Source organism: Bos mutus, chromosome 15, assembly GCF_027580195.1.
Source record: "Bos mutus isolate GX-2022 chromosome 15, NWIPB_WYAK_1.1, whole genome shotgun sequence".
In the NCBI taxonomy this organism is placed as follows: Eukaryota; Metazoa; Chordata; class Mammalia; order Artiodactyla; family Bovidae; genus Bos; species Bos mutus.
This window is the reverse complement of record NC_091631.1, coordinates 54,898,348-54,916,012: the sequence shown is the minus strand read 5'-3', so window position 1 is coordinate 54,916,012 and position 17,665 is coordinate 54,898,348. Positions and strand designations below refer to the sequence as shown.

Sequence of the window (17,665 nt, the reverse complement as noted above, 5' to 3'; positions counted from 1 at the left end):
TAGCTTCAGCTATGCTCTCTATGGACATGACCTCCAAGTTCACGTCTCTATCCCCGCCCTTGTTCAAGTTCCATTTTGGAATGGAACTCACCAGTTCTTACTTTTTCTTTCTGTGATTTGTATTTTCCTACTGGTTTCTCTCTCTTGCTAGATATCTCTTGCTAGATCTCTCTCTCTCTCCTTGCTAGATATCTCCATTTAGTTGTTTCCTTTGAAGTGCAACTTATCCTGTCCACACTAGGGACATTGAAACTTCAACCATTCCAAAATGGAACTCACCGATTCTTACTTTTTCTTTCTGTGATTTGTGCTTTCCTGTTAGTTTCTCTCTCACTTTATTTTTGGCTGCTCTTGGTCTCCGTTGCGCTGTGCGGCTACTTCAGACACTAGAGCCCGCAGGCTTCGGCAGTCCTGTCGTGTCGTGTGGGCTCTGGAGCCCGAGGGCTCAGTAGACGTGGTGCGAGTGTTTGCGCCAAGGAATGCGGGATCTTCACTGACCAGGGATCAAACCCGCATCTGTCCCTTGCACCAGAAGGTGGACTTTTAACCACCGAGAAGTCCCTCTCTCTCATTTTAAAGGCTAATCATTCTAGCTGCTTACATCTAAGATGTTCTGTCTAACTGGGATATTCTTATTCTTAATATGTTTTGTTAAAGTTCTCTTCTCTCAGGATCTAATCCAATTTCTATCCTGCACCTCTTTGGTCAAAGTTGACCCTTTCCCTCTACATTCCCATTCTGCTAAATTGCTCCAGTCGTATCTGACTTTGTGTGACCCCATAGACGGCAGCCCACCAGTCTCCCCTGCCCCTGAGATTCTCCAGGCAAGAACACTGGAGTGGGTTGCCATTTCCTTCTCCAATGCATGAAAGTGAAAAGTGAAAGTGAAATCTCTCAGTCATGTCCGACTCTTAGCGACCCCATGGACTACAGCCTTCCAGGCTCCTCTGTCCATGGGATTTTCCAGGCAAGAGTACTGGAGTGGGTTGCCATTGCCTTCTCCCTACATCCCCATAGTGCTCGGTAATTCTTTAAAGCATTGGCCTCATCTTCCTTGTATTAAATTGTATCTCCTGATTCTTGTACAAAAATAAATGAGCAGCTACTGTATAATGTATTAGAAAGCTCTATGTTTTTATGTAGTCATCACATAATCTATTTTACAGATGGAAAAATTAAAGCTGTTTCATTATCTGTAGAACAAAGAAACAAACAAAAAAATAAACTCTAAACCTAAAATGAACCATCAATATTTTAAATACTTCTAGTGTCTGGTATAATTTCAGCTTAACAAATATATTTTCCCTTTGGCATTCTAGGACAGTTGTTTGATACATTCTAAGTAGTCACTATTAAGTATCAAGTATCATACACGTTTCTTGGACTAAAGCAAGATAAGATGCAAATCAAATTTCATGAAAACCTATAGAGCGTCCATTTTATACAAGATTATATTTGGCTTGAATTTTTTTGCAGTGGTAGAGTTTAAAGGCAAAAGGTTTATCATCCTTTATTCCTTCCAAAAATCACTAGGAGGAAATAAACAGCAATTTATCTGTTATCAGCAGTAAACCTGACGTCGACATTTCTCAAGACAAGGTATCACAAGGCAGGAAAATAAGAGATATTATCACCAAACAGTTATTCATGAGGCATCTACTGCCTATTTTAAAATGCTTTATGAACAGTAGGACAATTTACAGCTGTGAGGTAGTCACATTATTTTGCTGACTATTAACTAGTATTACTACCATTACTATAAGGCTCTGTGCTAGTCCTACACAAATATAAAAATTATTGTATTCTGGAAGTTAAACTCAAGGTAAATAGGACAGTGATAAAGCATATCAGATAAAGCTCACTGAGACATAACTGTAACAATATTAGGTTTATGATCTTGCTGTAACAATTAACATGAGGAACTAGGGGTCTCTCAGAAGGAGTACAGAAGGACTTTTTAAAAATAGGGTCTGGACAATTCTAAAGAAGAACCAGGAGAGGTAGGGATTACCTTTGGATTGATGATCACAGCAAACTCTGCTCAGCAGGTAAGAAGATCAAAGCAGGGCTGCGGAAGTCCTGGTAAGAAAGCAGCAATAAAGGAAAAAAAAAAATCCGTGTAAATATTCACAGTATCCAAAGGGCAAAAGCAACCTAAGTGTCCATTGGCTGATGAATGGATAAACAAGATGTAAATACATACAATAGAATAATATTTGGCCTTAAAAAGGAAAGACATTCTGGCACATGCTACAGCTTGGATGGATTTTGAGGACAGTAAGTGATAAAAGACAGACATGAAAGGACAAATGCTGTATGATTCCACTTATATGAGGTACCTAGAATAGTCAAATTAATAGAGACATAAAGTAAAACAGTGGTGACCTGGGGCTGAGAAGGGTGTGGGCGGAAACAGGGAATTAGTACTTAATGGTATGGAATTTTCAGTTTGGGAAGATGAGAAAGTTCTGGAGAACGGTGGTGATGGTTTGCATGACAGTATGAATGGATTTAATGCCACTGAACTGCAGACTTAAAAATGCTTAAAATGGGAAGTTTTATGATATTTTACCACAACTGAAAAAATGAAGATAAAAAAACACTTAAAACAGAAGTAGTGATCTTTAAGTAAGGAGAGGGTTGGTGCAGTCTTGGCCATGTCCTGTTAGATCAGAAGTAGGTTGTAGTCCCAACTCAGACCCTTATGAACAGAGCACGACCTTGAATGAGTTGAATCCTCTCTCTCTCTTTGGCCTTCAGTTTCCTTCTTTATGGGATGTGGGGTAAGGGTGAGTCACTGCCAGAGTCCCCTCTAACTCAAACAACCTGGGGCCTCTTGAGGCTGGGGAAGTGGGGTCTAGCACAGTCGCCGTGCCCACTCCTGCCCTTGTGACCTTAAGCTCAGAGGGACAGGAACATTACACAGTCTAACTACCAGCATTGTTGAAAAGCTGACTCAGGTCCTGTTTCCTTAGAAACTACAAAGTTAAGATAAATGTGGAATGCTGCATCTGGAAAACTCTTATCTGAATCTCTGCCCCTGCACTGAAAATCGAGGCAGTTTCTCTGTGTCAAAGTGACACACATGGCCCAGATTCTTTAAGAGGAGCTGTTACATTGTCTCTGAAATTACTTCAAACAGCAAAGTTTCTCATAGTCTATGATTTTAGAAAACGAGATTTCTTGGCATTTTATCCTTGTTAATTAACAAAAGCGGCTTCCCTGGTGGCTCAGCTGTAAAAAATCTACCTGCAATGCAGGAGACACAGGAGGTGTGGGTTCAATTCCTGGATTAGGAAGAACCCCTAGAAAAGAAAAAGGTGACCCATTCCAGTATTCTTGTCTGAGACATCCCATGGACAGAGGAGCCTGGCAGGCTATAGTACATGAGGTTGCAAAGGGCTTACCTGGTACCTGGTAGAGAATCCACCCCATCTGCAATGCAGGAGACCCTGGTTTGATTCCGGGGTTGGGAAGGTCCCCTGGAGAAGGGGTAGGTTACCCACTCCAGTATTCTTGGGCTTCCCTGGTGGCTCACCTGGTAAAGAATCCACCTGCAGTGCAGGAGACCTGGGTTCGATCCCTGGGTCGGGAAGATCCCCTAGAGAAGGAACAACTACCCATTCCAGTGTTCCGACCCGGAGAATTCCATAAACTATATAGTCCATGGGGTCACAAAGGGTTGGGCACGACTGTGTGACTTTCACTTTCACTGTAGCAACTTAACAACAACACAACAAAAGCAGTTCTTACAGGTTCATGATAGAAGTGAAAAAGCATAATCTCTGAACAGAGTGGTGCGGCTTTGAGATAAATTGTTATGAAATGAAAATGGAATGAAATGAGTGAGTCCACTGTGGGACAACGCTGATTTCAGATTCAAGGGCCCAATATTCTTCTGTCTGCTCTCCCTCTTTTTTTTTTTTTGGCCACACAGCTTGTGGGATTTCAATTCCCTGACCAAGGATTGACCACAACAGTGAGAGCCCAAAATCCTAACCTCTAGACCACCAGGGAACTCCCTCCCCTCCTACTTATTTACATGGTTTGGATTTGTGAATTTGGTGCATGCATTGCTCTGCTTTGAGATATTAACCTTTTCAATTACCACTCTAATATTATTATACACAAAACCCAATAAACTATAAATCTCCTTACATTATAATATCAATCATATAAAGTGTGTCTTTATTGTTATGATGAAAGTACATTACTATGAAAACTGAAGTTTCGAAAATGTCCATACATAATTTTAACTACCTAATATTTTAAGATTATGATCATAAGTTTTCAGGATACAAGTTCTTAAATGTGAATAGCATTTCTTAAACTGTGATTTGTAACAAAACTGATCAATGTTAAAGTAGGAAATTTGAAAACAGAAGGTGATCTTTGAAAAGTTAAGGATATAATAATACTTCAGGAGGATAAAAACTGCAATTGATAAAAGTTTACATACTTCACCTGATTCTACTTTCTATGAATCAAGTTTAAAATGAAGAAAAAACTAAAGAAGTGCAGACTATTTCTTAAAAAAAATTTAAAAAAAAATTTTACTTTTTGTACACTCTTTCTTATAAAGTAAGCTGCTGCTCCTGCTGCTAAGTCGCTTCAGTCGTGTCTGACTCTGTGCGACCCCATAGAAGGCAGCCCACCAGGCTCCCCCGTCCCTGGGATTCTCCAGGCAAGAACACTGGAGTGGGTTGCCATTTCCTTCTCCAGTGCATGAAAGTGAAAAGTGAAAGTGAAGTTGCTCAGTTGTGTCCCACTCTTTGCAACCCCATGGACTGGAGCCCAGCAGGCTCCTCCATCCATGGGATTTTCCAGGCAAGAGTACTGGAGTGGGGTGCCATTGCCTTCTCCAAGTAAAAAGCTACAGGAAAGTAAGTAAAAAGCTACAGGAAAGTGAGTAAAAAGCTGTAAGTGAGTAAAAAGCTATAGGAAAACAATGTGATTCATTATTAGAACACACACACACACACACACACACACACACACACACACATGACCTGCACGTGATTTGATGATCTTCTGAAGAGATTTTTGGGGTGCCCTAGCAGGCGGTGGGTTGGGTATACAGAGAACTTGAAGGTGAAATCCAGGACACTATGTTATACTGATGGCTCTTCTTAGGCAACGTGTCTTCTCTCTCACAAAACCAGCTCACTGGGTATGAATTACTGGGCGATGGACCACCAACGCTGTAATTACAGGCAATATGGCTTTCAGAAAAATATACAGAAGATATAATTCCAGGCCTAGACCAATGTTTTGTGACAAAGTCATACTCAGCACTCCAACTTGCTACTGAATAGCCAAAGGTTTAAGAGATTCATGCAGTTTGACACTCCAGGGTCGAAAGATCCTTTTGGGGGCCACTTCTACTCATGGAAATAATGGAAACTATAGCTGTTAGTGGAGATTAAAAACTTTGATCAAAACCAAAGCAGACTGCAGAGCGGGCAAAGCTGTTTTTAGTTCATTTTAATTTAATTTGTTGCATAGATTTGTTATACAAGCAGACTATTTAACTATGAGAACTTGTAAGGGTGGAGTAGGAAGTCATTACCACTGACACCTAACAGGTGAACTGAAACAGACCACGGCGGCAAGTCCCTCCGTAAGGAATAAGAAGTAACTCTTTGCCAATGAAGGAAAGGGATTTTATTCAGCACCTAAAGCGGGCTAAGTAATCACTCCGATAAGATCTCATTTAAGGATTTCTAAAGGTGGAGATGGTCTTCCGGCTTAAAAAGCATATGCTGTCCGCTCTGCTGTCGCTTGTGTGTGGAGTGACAGGTAAGTAAAAAAATAAGGGGGGGGGGTAAACAGCAAAAAAAGAAGGACACATTTGAAATAAATAGGTAACCAGGTATTTTTCGAGTTAAAGTAAGAGAGCTCTTTCTCAGCTAGGCGATTTGCAACTCATCCAAATTCAGGAAATAACTCTTGGAAGAGAATAAACTTAGTTCTGAAAAACATGCGCGTCCAGTAATATCCGAAAACACGTGGCGGGGCGGGGCAATCGGGCGCAACAGCAGGCAAGACTCTAAGTCCCAACAGCTCATGCGGCAGCTAAGCCGGACTGCTCAGGTAGAGTCGGTGCACTGGCTGCTGGGACTTGTAGTTTTCACTCCTGCGCCTCCCCGCGGGTTTGCGACGTTTAGCGACTATCGCGCCTGCGCCAGCGCCGGCTGAGAGGCTGGGGCCGTGGCGGCTCGTGCCGGGTGATGCTAGGCGGCTCCCTGGGCTCCAGGCTGTTGCGAGGTGTGGGTGGGACTCGCGGGCAGTTCAGGGCTCGGGGTGTCCGCGAAGGTGGCGCAGCCATGGCGGCGGGGGAGAGCATGGCTCAGCGGATGGTCTGGGTGGACCTGGAGGTGAGTCAGGTCGCTCAGGGGGACAGGGGAGACGAGTGAGTTTTCTTGGGTGGGACCGAGTAGCCGAGCGTGTCCGGGGAGAGCAGCGGTGTCTGGATCTCAGGTGTGGCAGGTAAGCGCCTCCCGGCTGCGGGCGGCGCGGGGCAGGTCGAGGGACCGGAGTCCTGCGGGTGTTGAAGACTGTGCGGGACTGTGGGGTTTCTTTTCCAAAGGGAGGTGTCATCCATATGGCTTCCCTTAACCCCCAGTTCCACCCAGATGTGGACCTCCCTAACGCGGTGGTGGGCTTCGGGTCCCTGGGGTAGGGGGTGGGCACAGCAGTTCTGCTAGACGCCACTTCCCCAGCCTTACGGGACCCTAGGTGGTTAGAGCCAGATGGGATTCCGGAGATGACTCAGCCTTACCCCACACTCCATAAAGGAGAAAACTGAGGCCCAGAGAGAGAGAGAGGATTCAGCTCGTTCAAGGTCGTGCAGTTAGTGAGGGTCGAAGCTGGACTGCAACCCAGTTCTGATCCCTTTAGGTTTTCCATACTCAGCCAAAGATTCTCCTCTCCCTTGAGCCTCACTTCTCTCGTATTTGAAACGGGGATAATAACATTGAATTGTGATGAAGATCAAGTGCTGTAATTAATATGAAAACTTTGTAAACTCTGCAGAGATGCAGTGAAGTTAGTTGTCTAACTCTTCCAAAATTGAATGCTGTCAGCACTCAATTTTGCTAACTTTGCATCTACCCCAGAGTAGGACTGGACGCCTGACATGTAGCCCGCCCTGGGTAAATGGTTGTTGAATAAATAGCCCGTATTGAGTGCCTTGAGGACTTGCCTAAGGAGCAGTATTGTCTCTTCTATCTTGGCTGTGGAATTTAAGTTAAATATGCTTGAGGGGTGTCCTATTAAATAAACTTGGGTGCAGTAGGCTGTAAAGATGGTTTTGTGTGTGTATATATATATTTTGCTATATGTGTGTGTGTGTGTATATATATATATATATTTTTTTTTTTTTTTTTGCAGATGACAGGATTGGACATTGAGAAGGACCAGATTATTGAGATGGCCTGTCTGATAACTGACTCTGATCTCAACATTTTGGCTGAAGTAGGTGATGCCTTGTAATATGGCCATACTGTCTACAGTGTTTTGGAAATCTAAAAATTGTCTCTCCCCACCCCCCTCATCTCTTTATTTAAAAAATAAAACTGATATAGATTAAGGTCCAAAATAATGTTGTGGGTCATGGTGGGCTTGGTACTAGAACCAAAGTAATCCATCTCAGAGCCTAGTATTTTTCAAGAGTTATGGCAAAAATTCGGAACTATAAATTCGATCATTTATTAAGAGCTTAGTATGTGCCAGGCACAAAAATGCTTTACATGTATTCACTCTTAATTGTTACAGCAACTATAAGGTAAGTACTGTTATACTCATTTTATGGAGAGAGAAGTGTTGGTACAGAGTTGTTGGGTAATTTGCCCAAGGCCATCTGGCTAGTTATTGGACAAGCCAAGAGTTTAACCAGGCAGTCTGAGTAAAGGGCTCCCAACCAATAAGACAGCCGACTACAGTCACGCCAGGATTGGTGACTCATGCCAAAGTTGACTTCTTTGTATCATAACCTTAGCTTTAGCTAGACTTCATATATCCAGTATCTACCGTTTCAGCCAGGGCATGTGATTCATCTAGATCATTATTAAGATTTTAGAATTTCTGTTGATACAGAGCCATGAACTCTCCTGTTGACACAAGGGGCATGATTGAGGTTTTAACATGCTGCTTTTAACTGAAACATTAAGCAAAACAAATAAAACACACCTGTTGCAGGTTGCCTTTCAGCCACTCACAAAGCATTTAATAAGTATATGACAGCATCTGATTGGTAGAGGGTGAAGGCCCTAAATAATCCTGTCATACTATCAGCTGTATTAGAGGCAGTGAGGAACTCCAGAGTAGGAGCACAGGTTTAACTAACACAGGTTTGTTAGTTTCTGCAGCGTCTGATTGATGTGTTACTGGCACTGGATACATTTCACAGATCGAACCTTAAGACTTCCACTTATTTTCTTGGTGGGGTAAGGGAGGAGGAGCCATTTTAGATAAATTGTTACTTCTGTGGATTGCCAGGCAGACATTGTGAAGTTCCTCCTGGTGTATCAGCTGAGGGAGAATCATGCTACTTTGTATTTCTCGTAGCAGCAACTACCTCTTTTTTTTTTTCTTAAATAGACAGCCACCCCTACCCCTCCCAACATGGCAACTTTATATAAATCTTGAGTTTTCGGTTTGGTTGTTTTTTCCTGTCACTTGGAATTTTCTAGAGGTGAATAGTGAAGAGAAGTGTCTTTATTCACCAACCTTACTTACCCTTGGCTGGAGAAGAGTTTTCCCCTCAGACTGTTGATATAATGTGAAATACTGACAGTTTAATGGACCAGTTACTTGATATGTACCCTGGAGGAAATTTGGGTCTGTAGTCTCACAGCTGCAGATGAGTGTGGCATTTGTAAATAGACCCAGTCGGATGAGGATAAGGATGTTAAAAAAAAAAAAAAAGAAAGAAAGAAAAAAAAAATTGCTACGGGCCTGTTGGCACTGAAGTGTCAGTTCTTTGGAAAATGTTTTATTTTTGTATACAAGTCTGGGGAAGATGTTTTATGTTAGAAGAACAGACATCCCACCCCAGAAATTTTTCTGTAGGTAGCTTAGTGTGCCATACTGTGATCTAGAGTTAAGTTGTATAGTCTTAAGTTGATAGACATTGGCTTTTTCCATCATAGTTTTTTTAGAATTGTGTTTTGTGATATGAGGTTTTTGGTTTTGTTAAAAAAAAAAAAAAGTGTTGCCAAAACAAGGTCCTGGGGACTTCACTGGTGGTCCAGTGGTTAGGACTTCCTGCTTCCAGTGCAGGCTGGGGTGGTGGGGCTGTGGGTTCGATCCCTGGTCAGGGAACTAAGATCCCACATGTTGTGTAGCACAGCCAAAAAAAAATTAAAAAATAAGAAGACAACCAATAAAAAAGGTCCTACTGAATAGCACAGGGAACTATATTCAATGTCCTGAGATAAACCAGAATGGAAAAAGGACATATGTATAACTGAATCACTCTTCTACACAGCAGAAATTAACGCCAACACTGGGAATCCACTACACTTCAAAAAAAAAAAAGTTATCAGAGCACATATTTTTGCTTCTTCATGGAGATTGCCATTGCCCGTTTTCTTGTTTGGCTAAAACTCCTTGTAGCTGTCAGGCCTATTTTAGTCAAAGTCTTGCCATTCCTCTCAGTAACTGCAAACTACTTTGACCACCTCTGTAGTGATAATACGTTGGATTTAGAGCCTTTTTTTTCCCCCTCAGTTCAAATATTCATATCTGTAATTTCTTTTATCCTGGTAACATCCCTGTCAGGGAAAGGGGAGGGGTGGTCTGTTATCTCCATCTCCCAGAAGGAGAGACTAGGAGGTGACTTGCTTTAATGCCACAAGTTGAGCTTCTGTGTCTTCTGGAACTCTTGACTCTCAGGTGATTGTTCAGTTAACTGGAGCTGAGAATTTCAGGGTCAGGTTTTCTTTTTTATAATCTTTCAGATGCCACCAATTACTTTTTCAACTGTCAAATGTGAAAATACTGTTAAAATTAAACAGTGTAGCTTTATGCAAAACATATGTATTGTGAGCTGTTGGTTTTTTCAACAGCTATTCTTCTCTTGCCTGATCTTACTCCCCAACGTTTTTGTACTTTTGTAGTATTTTAGTATTTTGTATGCATATACAAATGTGTGCATTTCTTTTAAACAAGTGTAAGTGAACTCCTAAGCATATATATACTGTTCTGCAATTTGCTTTTTGTTTTTTACTTGGCAAGATAGGAACTGTTTATAGTCAGTGGTTGGCAAAGCCTTCTCTAAAAAAGACCAAATACTAAATATTTTAGGCTTAGATACCACATACCTCTCTGTCACGTGTTTGTGTTTTACAACCCCCTTTAAAAATGTAAAAATTGTTGTTAGCTTGCTGGCAATTAAAAGTGCCAGAAGCTGAGGCTATAGTTTGCCAACCCTTGATAGGTATCTATGTCCTTTATTAAAAAAAAAATTTTTTTAATTGGAGGATAATTGCTTTACAATGTTGTGTTGGTTTCTGCCATAGGACAGTGTTAATCAGCCCTAAGTATAGATGTGTCCCCTCCCTCTTGAACCTCCTTCCCACGCCCTGCCCCATCCCACCCCTGTAGGCTGTCACAGAGCACCAGATTGAGCTCCCTGTGTCAAGCAGCAAGTGCCCACTAGCTATCTGCTTTACATATGGTAACAGGTATTTTTCACTGCTGCTACTCTCAATTCTTCCCACCCTCTCCTTCTCCTGTTGTGTCCAGAAGTCTGTTCTCTATGTCTGTGTCTCTATTCCTGCCCTGCAAATAGATTCATCACTACCATTTTTCTAGATCCCATATGTGTGTGTTAATATACAATATTTGCGTTTTCTCTTTCTGATTTACTTTACTCTCCATAACAGGCATTAATCGGCATTTCGGTTTTCAGTTGTGTACATGTGCGTTCGTCATTTTTTTACTGTCGTAAACAATGCTGGAATGAATGAGGACCACTTTTAGAGTTAGCAAAGTGCCCTCATCTTTCTTCCTTTCTCTGGTATATATGTTTACTTCTTAAAGCAGCTTGAACTCAGAAACCAAGTGTATCCCTAGTGGTTCTGGATGATTAACAGCTTTTCCTATCCACAGGGTCCTAACCTGATTATAAAACAGCCAGATGAGTTACTGGACAGCATGTCAGACTGGTGCAAGGAGCATCATGGGAAGGTAACATTACCACATGGTAGCATTGCCGCTTTGGGGATCAGTAACAAGCTTGTTGCCCCCACATCTGAGTCCTAGACCCTTGTTGGATGGTATTTTTAGAAGGGATAGACAAAGATTGCTTGGCAAGCCTGGGAAACTGCTTGCTTGTTCACTTCATCTTTGGGATCTCCCGAGACCATCTTCTCCTGAATGTCCTCTTTTTTGCCTCTCCTGCACTCAGTCTGTCTTGAGTGCATTGCGGATTATCAAGTGTTGCTCAAGTCAGTCTTTGGGATAAGGTTAGATATCAACTTTCAGAGAAAGGAGAACGCTGCTCTCCTGTTACTGGTTGTTTCTTCCCAGAGGTTGTATCCTTGGACCTTGAGCACCATGTTTTCTGACCATGGGGAAATGCTGTTAACTATCAGGAACATAACTTATTTGACTTGGATTCTTTAAAAAAAAAAAAATCACTGCAAAGATGGCAGTTTCAGTTTGAACTTGAGCTCTGTAAATGGTCTGTCTCTGATTATATATGCCCTCTTTAGAAGTGGAGTTTCATATCTGGATGCCTTTGAAAACTGACTTCGTGTGTCTTGGTGGGGCTGGGGATTCTCTCTTGCAGTCTGGTCTAACCAAAGCAGTGAAGGAGAGTACGATGACACTGCAGCAGGCAGAGTATGAATTTCTCTCCTTTGTACGACAGCAGACTCCTCCAGGGCTCTGTCCACTTGCAGGTAAAATCCAGTCCTATGTCTGCCTTGTAGATAGTCTTCCATCATAGCGGTTCAAGAGACTGTGGTTCCAGAAAGATCCACCCAGATCGTCATGTCTTCTACTTACCCTGATTTGGATTATGCCTCTTTTTTGTGCTCAAATTGCCTTGTATAATTTATACATGAATATCAGGGAAAATGCCCTGAAACCTGACATGAGCTCTGGGATACCCAAATTAGCTCAATAACATTTTCCCACATATTTTTATTATGGGAAAATTTTAAATATACAGGAAAGTTGGATATAGTTGTTAACCTTGTGCCATATTTATCTGTCTTATTTTTGTGGACATGTGAAAGTAAATTTCAAGCATCATGACACTTAATTCCTAAATAATTCACCCAGCATTTCCTAAGAATAAGGACCAAGAGATCGTTGTTATATTTAAGTAACCACAAGATCCTTGTCACATTTAAGGTGATTAAAAATAATTCAGTAACATAGTGTGATATTGAGTCCATAGCTAAAATGTCTGTTTTTCAACCAGGATTTAGTCAAGACTCATGCATTTCGTTTGGTTATTCTGCCTCTTTAGTCTCTTAATCAAAAATGTATACCTGTCTTTTCCCCTTGTGACACTGACTTTTTAAAGGAATAGGCCAGTTCTGCTAGTATTTTGAAACAACTGTCATTGTCAAAGGGAGGTTAATGTCCTGTGGTGGTGTATTTGTATTTGTAAATGTAAACTGGTATAGTTACTAACACTTTTCTGAAATATTCATAAAAAGTTTTGACCTTAAGAACTAGAGCATGTATTCTATAAAATTTCCCCCTAGCCAATGCAGTCTATTTTAAAGTTCTTATTAAAAATTTAGTGTTTTTTTAAAATATAAATTACTGTGTGGAAACATGAATGTGGATATGATTAAAACTGAAATGTGAATAAAGGCTTATCTACTTATATGATTCAGTTAAATTTTTAGTGTTAGTGGTGTGGATTTTATGATACTGGGAGAAAATTTGCACATCTGGTATTAGCTTTAAAAGTAACAGATTTGAGCATTATTTTAAGTATGTAGAATGGTAGATTCATCCTTTTGTCTGTAGAGTGCCATTTACAAATTGATTACGAGCTAAACTGAGACTAAATATGCTGAAATCTGCACTTGTAATCTAATCAGATACACTCAAACCTAATTTAGAAGTTTTGAGATGCTTTTACACGTTGTTTGAATTTATATAAAAAAATCATCTCCAATTAAATACAGTTTATGAATTTTTATGTCCTCTTGTGTACCACTAGAAATACACAGATAACATATGCTTCGTGTCTTTCTAGGAAATTCAGTTCATGCAGATAAGAAGTTTCTTGACAAATACATGCCCCAGTTCATGAAACATCTTCATTATAGAATAATTGATGTGAGCACTGTTAAAGAGCTGTGCAGGTAAGGGCTATATTTAGGATCCATTCAGTTGCCTCATTTAGCATGTTTTACTTTAGAGTTTGTGCAGAGTAATTGAATAGAGCTGTAGAACTAACGGGGCCAGTTGGGTGTATAACTTCCTCATCCTATTCTTGCTTGAACTGGTGAGTCCTGGGGAAAGAACATCAAAAATCTTCCATATAAATTTCATTAATCCATAAAATTTATTGAACACCCATCCCTGTGTTGCATGTTGGCCAATGTGCTAGGGACATAAAGCCCTTAAATGCTTAGAGTCTAGTGAACTGACAGATAACGTTAAAAAAAAAAAACCCCTGGGACGTGTACTGTGTGATGACATCAGTCAGGGAAAAGTGTGTGTAGAATTTTGCGGGCATGAGAGAAGGAGCACCCAACTGCAAGAGTGAGGAAGGTGGGGATTTAGTGGGAACTTCACATAGAAAATGGCTTTCAAGTTGAGATTTAAAGAAGAGTGGGCGTTTTCCAGGTATTTAAGGTGAGGAGAGAGCATTCCAGAGAATGGGCAGAGGTTCGGAGATACAGGGTACAGGAAGGTAAGGGTGATATGATGAGATAATTCTGATTAAAACGTGGTAAGAAAAGAGGGAGAAAGACTCTCACCATCTTGGAGAGAGAAGGAGCTAGGGAAATGGCAGTGATAGGATGAGATAATTCTGATTAGAACGTGGCAAGAAAAGAGGGAGAAAGACTTGTACCATCTTGGAGGGAGGGAGCTAGGGAAATGGCAGTGGGTGGCAGAAGCTGTGTGGATGTAGCGTGTTGGAGAAGATCAGTAGCAGGGCCTTGAGTGCTTGAATGGGGGTGTGAAGACAGGGAGGAGGTATAAAGTGTTTCTAGTTTGGGCAGCTTGGTGGGTGATGGAACTGTTCAAAGACAAAGGGGGTCATAAGAGGAGGAGGAGATTTGGCTGTTGGGGGAAGGGAGGTGTTGAGGATGGTGAGTGACCCTGTGTGTGTGGGGTTGGAAATGTCTGGTGGATTTTAGGTGGAGTTGTCCTGGATACCCGTGACAGAAGCGAGGGAGAGGACAAGGCTGGAGTTCACAGATTTGGGAATCTTACATAGTGATGATCTTGCCCGAAAAGAATCTATAGAATGAAGAGAGGTGAAGGAGGGAGATGGAGTCCCAGACAAGGTGGCAACTCCACAGTCAGAACCCAAAAGCCTTTTTCAGTGTTATTACGTTACTTGAGGGACGTAATTATTCAGTGCATTTGAGACAGTTTCCTTTGAGAGTTCCATTTTTGCTGTGTATAGACGCTGGTATCCTGAAGAATACGAATTTGCACCAAAGAAGGCTGCTTCTCACAGGTAAGTTTGGGTCCTTTTAAGTGCTTGGTCATCTGACATGTACATAACCCCCAAATTCCTGACTGTTTGAAATAATGTCACTTATCCCTTGGGGGAAAAGTAAAGGACAACTACATAAAGATAACTTTCTTTTGCTAAGATTATCAGGAATTCTGGTCAGTTTCTAACATTCACTTGTGAGATAATGTATGGTCTTACCATCTCTATTTCTGTTTTGAAACTTGTGGATAACTTGGTCTAGAACGTATGTGAAATGGTGTAATTTTTCTAGTAGTGAGCAGTATTTTCTTCCCAGCAAGCATATGGGCTTGTAACTATTTAAAATTTGAGCACTTTGTGTACAGTTGTACAAGGCAGTTAGCCTGATTTTGACACTTCTTAGTTTTTCAGATTGTTTTCTTATTGTGTCTGCAACCTTAGGCCCAAGTACATAGGGAATTTAAAGATCTTGTGTATCTAGAGTCCTCTTTTACTTGTTGGTGTTGTGGCCTTTCAGGAAGGACATAAGACGTGATGGGAGATGTAGCAGCTGGCTTCTAAGGGCAGCGTTTGTTTCCTCCGTGTACTGAGTCCCTACTGTGTGCCAGGCACGGTTCTAGCCAAACAGGAAGACCAAGTCCTTGCTTTAAAGAGCCTGGCATTCTGATGGTGTTTTTTTATTGGGCTTTCATGGACCACAGCACAATAATACAGGTCTGGAACAGTTGGGGCTCAAGGTGTTTTGGATTTCAGAATTTTTCAGGCTTTAGAAAGGGAGTAAGAGCCCTAAGGAGGTCTGGGGAAGCATTCATCTTCAAACACGTGGCTGTTGCTACAGTAAAATGTACAGATATTCACACCACGTGGCATAACCAGTGACTGTAAATAGCCTCACATCAAGTGGGTCAGGATTTGCCACAAAGTGGGCTGTAGAAGGACTTGGGGTTTTCAGCTCTTTTTAAATTTCATTATGGTGGCTAAGATGTAGTGTCCCTTGATTTAACCAGAGGCTGTATTTTTGACAGCTTCAGCTCTCCTCCATATGCCTAAGACCTGGAAAGAAAGCAAAACTGTTGCCCTAATCAGGAAAATAACTCATAAAACTCTTGCACTAAAGTCCGTGCAGTTTGATCTCAAGAAGCGGCCCTCAGCCCATCTTCAAAGCAAATTGATTTACCTGCCCGCTGTTGTAATAATGTTGAGTACCTGATTTCTCAGACTGCAACACAGGAGAAACAGCATGCTAGAGAAGAAAGAAGGCTGTTAGATGAAGCAGGCAGCCCCTAATGATAGTATAGATCGCCTCGACAGAGGAGGGAGGTCCTCTGTGGTTAGATGCTGTCTGATTGTGGATGTTTATTATGATGGCTGAGTCACCAGTTACGTTTGAGTACATGAAAGTATTTTGTGCAGGACATCATTAAGTATCGCTCACTGTCTCCCAAACTATATGCCATGTGCTGGGAATCCCACAAGTGTGGTCGATTTAAGTTTTAGAAATATCGTATCTACCATACAACCTCCTCTGGGGAATTAAAAATTCACACCAGTACATTAAATACTTTAAAAAAACTTCAAAAGAGGGAATGTTTAATCTAGTTTTCCCTAAATTATTTGACCCTGGAACTACCCCCCGCCCCCGGCAGAACACTTCACTGCTTTATGGAGCAGTTTGGGAAACCTTTATCTGTTAAATTGTAGATGCCTTTTTTTGGAAGTCAAACAGTTTTTTAAAAAAACAAGCACTTAAATTTGTTTTACTGAAGCGTTCCTCTCCTTGTTGATATCAGATAGTTGCATTTACAGTAGTACCCACTGTTCTTAAGTTATTTATAAAAAGTTATACCTTTGAAGAATGGTGATCATCTCCTCTGATTTTCGGACATTTCAACTCAGCGTGGTGTGTTTGCTTGTAGGGCACTTGATGACATTAGTGAAAGCATCAAAGAACTTCAGTTTTACCGAAATAACATCTTCAAGAAAAAAACAGATGAGAAGAAGAGGAAAATTATAGAAAATGGGGAAAATGAGAAGACTGTGAGTTGATGCCGGTTCTCGTGCCGCCACCACGCGGCTCTCTGGAAGCAGCTTCTGGTGGTTTTTTCTTTTCCCCTGGGCTCACGCTGTTTGCTTGGCCGATCACCTTCCTTCAGTTAACTTGCATCTCCAGATTTTTCAAGCAGACAGCACCTGAAAATTATTTTTCTCCTAACATGCTGTTTTCATTTATGACACAGCAACTCCTTTCTAAGTACCAGGTCACGTCCACCCCTTGGTACATACCTGTATTTGCTTTTAGACATTTCTTTTGTTTAAAAAAAAAAAAAAATAATAAAGCTAGTTCTATTGAAATGCAATCCTTTTTGTACTATCAATTCTTTAGTAGTTGGATTAGAAAATGATGTGTTTTGTTTTTTTTTCCTTTTTCAGGTGGTGTGCCTAATGCTTACATTCTCATAGTGCCATTTGGAGTGAACTAAGTTTCAGTTCTCTTCAGTAGGAAGTGAACTTACTCTGTCTTGCTTTACAAGTTAATAATAGAATAATTGGAGATAGATTCAGAGAAGCAAATTGGGCCCATGATTAGTGATAGTTACCGAACTAACAGAGCTCTAGAATAGCTACTCTTTACTATGTTCAAGGGTTACTGAATAGATAATATGTGCAAGGAAGCCACAGTGCGAAGTTGGTAGAATGTTAATAACTGGCTGCCCTAGGTATAATGGTCAGAAAATATTTGAGGAGGGATTTCAGTTTGAATATCTTAACTCCTAAGTTTGTGTGTTTTAGAGTTCAGTAGTAAGGTGAGTCCTCAGTCAGAGGGCACGTTAGAGTCATCTGTCTGTACATCAAATCTCCTTCAGACTGATGCCCCATGAAAGAAGGAGTCAGAATTGGGAAGGCCCACAGCTACCCTCCCTCTCCTAGAGGACATTGGACTAGAAGCCTTTTGTGGTGATCTTAGATTTCATCCTAACTCGATTACATGACCATTATATGAACATAGAGGTATGATCC

At 41.1% G+C, this 17,665-nt stretch overlaps 1 protein-coding gene across 1 annotated transcript; it reads left to right on the top strand.

The window, feature by feature from the left end:
* The first annotated feature begins 6,184 nt into the window (after positions 1–6,184).
* REXO2 (RNA exonuclease 2) lies at positions 6,185–17,004 on the top strand. The gene is made up of 7 exons (XM_005891910.2): positions 6,185–6,377; positions 7,393–7,476; positions 11,116–11,193; positions 11,798–11,909; positions 13,229–13,337; positions 14,615–14,668; positions 16,564–17,004. Exons 1-7 carry the CDS (start codon positions 6,231–6,233, stop codon positions 16,691–16,693), a joined length of 714 nt encoding a protein of 237 aa, XP_005891972.1. The 5' UTR covers positions 6,185–6,230; the 3' UTR covers positions 16,694–17,004.
* The last annotated feature ends 661 nt before the right edge of the window (positions 17,005–17,665 follow it).